A 6,359-nucleotide genomic window follows, 5' to 3' on the forward strand; every position below is an offset into this window, starting at 1 on the left:
CCCTAATCTCAGACATGCGCAGAAGGGGGATTTTTTCTATTAATGGAAAGAGATGCAGATCTCATGCAAGAGCAGTAAGATCGGATCTTTTTTTCCCCCTTTACAGCTGGCTAGGTCTCTCGATCTCTCACCTTCGCAGGGCGAGATTGAGTGACGTGCGAAGACCAAGGAAGAAGGGAGTGAAGAATAAAGATAGCAGCCCATAGTGCTTCCTCAACACCTGGACAGAGGAATTCTACGAAGACATGGGACTGGATCGCAGGTAGGACCAGCACCATCAAGTGATCTGCAGGATTAAAGGTGTGATTTTTTTGTTTTCGGTTTAGTTCCCCTTTAAGTTGAAAAAGGATTTTCCTAAAAAACTTGACTTGGTTATTTTATTTATTTAAAAACAAGTGTTGGAGCACAATACAAAAAACTTGGACTGAGTAGACCTAAAATTAATCTTCTCTTTCCCACAGGGTCTCTCTTTGGGTGTCTATGTCCCAAACCTCCTTGACATGCACACTGCCTATTGGTGGTCAAATGGTGTTTTCTGAATAGAGGAGTCAGCAGCATTTACATCAGCAAATGTGGAACATAACTGCATCAGCTGCCCCAAGGTCCAGAAGTGCTAGAAAGAGATCTGAGAAACAGAATTAGTTGAGAAAATGTTCCACCACAAGGTAATAAACCCTAAAAAAAACATAGGATGGTTTAGAGGTGTAATGGGAGGGAGGGCAGTAGATAGTTGATACCCTGAGATAAAATTTAAGTTCAACAACTCCAATTCAAATATTTTTATTCACTTTATTAACACAACTCTTGATGGGAGATAGCATATTGTGAAAAATATGTAGATCCAGAAAAGTTGAAGATTAAACCCCAAAAAGACAGCAATCTACCACCAATCCTGAGGAGCCCTGACCTTTGCAAGATGCAATTACAGAAATTTTACGGATGTCCCTGGCGTCTTGGGGCAAGCAAAGGGATAAAATGTGTGCACCTAACACTGTTGAAGGTGACCAGGCTTACAACAGTGCCTAGCAAAACACCTATTCCTAAATGTTGACCATGGACAATAAAGAGGAAGTAGAATACTCATCATTGCTCTGTACTTTCTGCAAGTATGGCTCTTGTCAAAACATTTGTAGTGCATCATACAATTGCTCTACCTGCCTGTATTGTGCTAGATAAGAGTATTAAGGGTGGCAAACCTGGAACTGCACAGCTCCCAATGGGTTCTTCTCTCCATCATATATATGGGTTAATAGTCAATGGCCACAGGAATAAAAGTGTATTTATGCATGAGGGGAAAGGTTGGCCGGACCAACAGGTTTAAACCTTTCACTTAAGTGACTTAATCTTCCACTTCTCTATCAGCAACTACCTAAAAGTCATGTAAGAAAGGGAGGGGGGCGCAAAACAATTTGATATCCCTAGAGATGGCTATGACATGCTAGGAGAAAGCGGCCTGTGCAAATGACTCTTCTAGCAAGTGTAAAGGCATATGTGAATAGAATAAAAAAAAAAAAAAAAAACATTAACCAATTATGGGGCTAAAGTTTAACTAAAGTAAGCATGTTCATTTACATGTGTGCTGGAGAAACCCACAAGAAAATCTAAAAATAATTAGTTTCAACTTCAGAAAAACAGAGCATAGGTACCGTCATTCAGTAATTAAGCAAGCTAGGCCTAAAAATAAGGGTTTTACCCACACCCACCGTGATGTAAACACATTATGTTGCAATCTGCTCCTGAGTAAAGGTTGACAACACAGCAATTTCTATACAGCTGAAGATGTGTTATCAACTTATTGGAAAAAGATTTGAACAATCTAGCTGCCAGAAAAAAAAGTATTTTTGAAAAAAAAATGCTTACTTAAGTAAATACTGCAATGTTGACCACCGATAGATAACTTTATTACTTATTATATTTTTAGCTTTGTTCATATTTCTACTTAAAGGCCCAAATGAATCCGGCAAATTCGAATGGCAGGTTAATAGGCAATGGGTTGTGCCCAACAGAACACATGTAGTGTGTGCACTTTTGTTGATATCCCCAGCACAACACATGGTATATAGAGGTATTGTGTGTTATATTGTCATACACCACATCCCTAATCACAATGTGCATTTGGGTGCCATCAAAATGAATGGCACAGCACCAACATTTGTCACAAATAAAGTAGTACAGTAACAATTCTGCAATGTTTTGAAGTAATGTAAAGATTTTAGAAGCTCTATGACTTTGTTTCCATCTTAAAACAGCTTGGTTTTATTAAAAATAAGTCAAACCAAATACACAAGATCTATGAAGTTAAATGAACTATACAATAGAAAAACGACTCAATTTTTTTTTTTTTTAGATTAACAAGTAATCCTGACTGCTCGCTGGAATTCTATGTCCAATATGCTGTTTAGCATGATCAACTTACAATAGAAATAATATAGTTCAACTTGAGGAAACATTCAAAAACAAGAAAATAACATCTGGCAACTTGAAACATCCAGGTCTTAATGGTACAAAAAAATAGAGTTAGAGAGCGTCCATGGCTCAGTCACTTGTGTGAAAATTACCATGAGTCCATGAAGTAGTCCCTCTGTCTTCAGAAGGAGCCATACGATCCGGTGCCGCCATAACCCCCAGCTCCTTGGTAAGGGCCCGAACTGTTATTGCGGCCCAAGCTTCCCGAGCCTTTCATCGGACCATAGGTGGACACATGCTGGGAGTAGCTGCCGAATCCATTGTAACCGTTACCGTAGCCACCGTGATCTCCGTAGCCCCCGTGATCCCCGTAGCCACCGTGATCCCCGTAGCCACCATACGAGTTGTAACCTTGGCCGCCCCCACCGTAGCCTTCATATCCTCCATAGCCTCCTCTACCCCCAGAGAAGCCGTTCGTCGAGCCTCCTCTCCCGCGTCCGCGGAAAGACTTAGAGGGAGCCTGGTGGATCTCCTCCCGGGGCACGGCCTTCTTCACCTCCACGCGGTGCCCATTGATGGGATGGAACTTCACTATCGCCGCCTTATCAGCAGCGTCGTGATTGGTGAAGTGGACGAAGCCAAAGCCGCGCTTCGTACCGGACTCTTTATCGGCAATAATCTCCACTTTGTCTACCGGGCCGAATTTAGAGAAGTGATCTAGGAGGTGTTGCTCCTCTATGTCTGCTTTCAGCCCTCCTACGAACAGTTTGTTGACTTTGGCGTGGGCCCCGGGCTTAGACGAGTCCTCCCGGGAGACGGCTCTCTTCAGCTCTACGTTATTGCCGTCCAGCACATGAGGGGAAGCCGCCACCGCCGCGTCCGCTTCTTCCGCGGTGGAGAAAGTGACGAAGCCGAAGCAGCGGGAACGCTTTGTCAGCGGGTTCACCACCACGACACAGTCGGTGAGTGAGCCGTACGCCTCGAAGTGACTCCTGAGGCCGGCCTCTGTGGTCTGTACGTTGAGACCCCCGATAAACAACTTGCATAGCTGTGAGGTGTCCATCCTGCTGCTCTCTCGTCTGCTCCAACAATGAACTTACAACACGTTGGGATCAATTTTTTTAGCGCGCAAGTAAATGCAAACGCTGATTTTTACGTCACGATCCTGTAAAAGAACTTCCGATCACGAGGCTAGTGTGAGAGCCGTGACGACAGGAAGTGAAACGTTTGTAATTACTCGATGGTTGTAACTGCACAGGCGCCATTACAAAATATGCGATTTATAACTCTACACGTGAGGAAATAAACACAATTATTAAAATCCCTTAGAAGAATAATAAGGATTTCACCTTTATTCAGGCTTCTGTTTTTATAAAATACCACACCCTAATGTTTCTTTAATCACTTCCTGGTTTGTGGTGACTCCCCATTGTGCCCCTGGCTTCTTGTCACGTGACCCCAGACTAAAACCAGTGTGAGATGAAAAGTATGATCAGAAATGGCAGAACAAATAGCAATTGCTTATAATACATAGTGCAATAGCAAACAAATCCAGACAGCATTCAGGACGCTGTGGTGTAAGGACAGTTTTAATGACACAAATACATTTTTGTGTGTGTAATTTTATTTACTAACCATATGACAGCATCTTCTGCAAATTTCCTATTCTGTTTAGTTCTTACAGCAGAATTAAAGCCATGCAACTTACCTATCTATGTTCCATTGCAGGATGCCACCATTTTCCTTTTCTTCTCAGATGCTATCTTCAGCCATCTTGATTGGCCATGGCAGGATGACATACCTCGAAGGCAGGCTGGGGTTGTTTCATCCCTGGCACTTGCAAGGAAAGCTGGGATTATTACCTGGCAACCAAACCAGAAGGTCCGTTCTGCTTCCGCAGCTCAGCTTTGTCACCAGAAACCTGGAGCAATCAGCCAGGCGATGTCCCTTCTGCAATAATGAACTGCCAAATCAAACATTTGTAAAAGTGGAACTTTAGTACTTCAACACATGTCTAAAAAGTTATATAAACCTTAATACTCAAATACACGCCTCTTAATGTGAGAACTTTAGGAAAAGGTACCCCATGGGGTGGGGGTTCACAATAAGTTGGACAAGGAGTGAAATGTATGCTGGCAGTTGATCGGCTACTTCTATATGAACAAAAAGCATTTACATGGGCAGAGTAACCACAAAGCTTTCATTGGCACTTCTCAAAGAATTTAGGGTGCTCTTATTAACCTAGGAATTTTGCAGGACAGATAGTGATATTACATACAGCAATGCAGAATATAAGGGTATGTATTTACAGTTTTGCACTCTGTAAGAGTTTTACTGTAAGATCTGCTCTAACATTCATATTACGGTTTACAACCATTATTAGCATGTACAGTCCTTTTGTTAGTGGGCTCTATTCAACTACTACAATTCAGGGCATCACTCGTGTTGATAGAGCAGCAGCCTGTTTTGTTCTATAGACGCAAGTATTGCTGGCAATTGTAGTAGAAGCATCACTCGCGTCTATAGAACAGCTCTCTAAGCTCATTACAAATTATTACTTTCCAAAAACAAATTTTGCATGTTAAGCAATACCCGTTTGTTTCCATATAAAAATGTTTAATATTTAATTAGAAGGAAAACATGCCAATTTTTTCAATAAAATTCAAGTTTGGCCCCTGACTTAGTCTAAGTTATTAATTTCGCCCCACTGTGTATTTGAGTTTGACACCCCTGACATAAAGGAACAACCAAGTTGATTGGTGGGATTTATGTCTGTTTACCAACATGGGAGGCCACCACTGTAGAAAGAAGCAGGTGTGGGGTTGGGGGAGATAATTTGCATTTATGGAATTGAAAAGGGAACTTTTTTTTTTTAATAAATTATAAACCAATTCTTAAAACAGTTTTAGCCAAGGCTGGCCCCTGCCTCCTTTTGGAGGCTTTGATTTAGCACAGTGTTAGGAGAAAGTAGACTAATACCACTGAGGGTAACCACACATAATTAAAAGAAGAAAAAAAAGAAGTGTCTTTCTAGGTTGATGGCCTCATCCTATGGGTTCGGGGTAGATGAGTGTTTTTCCAATCAATGGTGTCTTTAAACAATTTTTTTTGCACCCAAATCCTTATCGATGCAGGAACTGCTGAACAGAGTAATCTCTGACAGTATCTAGATATTCTTCCACTTATATCACCTCACAGGCAGTACCTCAGGACACACATGAGACAGAAATCTAGAAATCAGTGTAACGCTCAGGTGGTTAAGCTCATTACAAATTATTACTTTCCAAAAACAAATTTTGCATGTTAAGCAATACCCATTTGTTTCCATATAAAAATGTTTAATATTTAATTAGAAGGAAAACACCCCAATTTTTTCAATAAAATTCAAGTATGGCCCCTGACTTAGTCTAAGTTATTAATTTCACCCCACTGTGTATTTGAGTTTGACACCCCTGACATTAAGGAACAACCAAGTTGATTGGCGGGATTTATGTCTGTTTACCAACATGGGAGGCCACCACTGTAGAAAGAAGCATTTACAGGTGTGGGGTTGGGGGAGATAATTTGCATTTATGGAATTGAAAAGGGAACTTTTTTTTTTTAATAAATTTTAAACCAATTCTTAAAACAGTTTTAGTCAAGGCTGGCCCCTGCCTCCTTTTGGAGGCTTTGATTTAGCACAGTGTTAGGAGAACGTAGACTAATCCCACTGAGGGTAACCACACATAAATAAACAAAGAAAAAAAAGAAGAAGTGTCTTTCTAGGTTGATGGCCTCATCCTATGGGTTCGGGGTAGATGAGTGTTTTTCCAATCAATGGTGTCTTTAAACAATTTTTTTGGCACCCAAATCCTTATTGATGCAGGAACTGCTGAACAGAGTAATCTCTGACAGTATCTAGATATTCTTCCACTTATATCACCTCACAGGCAGTACCTCAGGACACACATGAG

General features: G+C 41.2%; 1 protein-coding gene and 1 long non-coding RNA gene across 2 annotated transcripts; one reads left to right on the forward strand and one right to left on the reverse strand.

The window, feature by feature from the left end:
• Window positions 1-2,228: 2,228 nt before the first annotated feature.
• HNRNPA0 (heterogeneous nuclear ribonucleoprotein A0) lies at window positions 2,229-3,594 on the reverse strand. Its single transcript, XM_072400799.1, has one exon. It carries the CDS (start codon window positions 3,467-3,469, stop codon window positions 2,588-2,590), a length of 882 nt encoding a protein of 293 aa, XP_072256900.1. The 5' UTR covers window positions 3,470-3,594; the 3' UTR covers window positions 2,229-2,587.
• Window positions 3,595-3,706: 112 nt separating this feature from the next.
• On the forward strand, window positions 3,707-5,085 carry LOC140323594 (uncharacterized). The gene is made up of 2 exons (XR_011919404.1): window positions 3,707-3,983; window positions 4,135-5,085. It is a non-coding gene; the product is annotated as an uncharacterized lncRNA (long non-coding RNA).
• Window positions 5,086-6,359: the final 1,274 nt, after the last annotated feature.

Source organism: Pyxicephalus adspersus, chromosome 2 (assembly GCF_032062135.1).
Source record: "Pyxicephalus adspersus chromosome 2, UCB_Pads_2.0, whole genome shotgun sequence".
In the NCBI taxonomy this organism is placed as follows: domain Eukaryota; kingdom Metazoa; phylum Chordata; class Amphibia; order Anura; family Pyxicephalidae; genus Pyxicephalus; species Pyxicephalus adspersus.

Excerpts from the sequence above, each read along its gene's own strand:
- HNRNPA0 (XM_072400799.1), bottom strand. The coding sequence starts at position 3,469 with ATGGACACCTCACAGCTATGCAAGTTGTTTATCGGGGGTCTCAACGTA.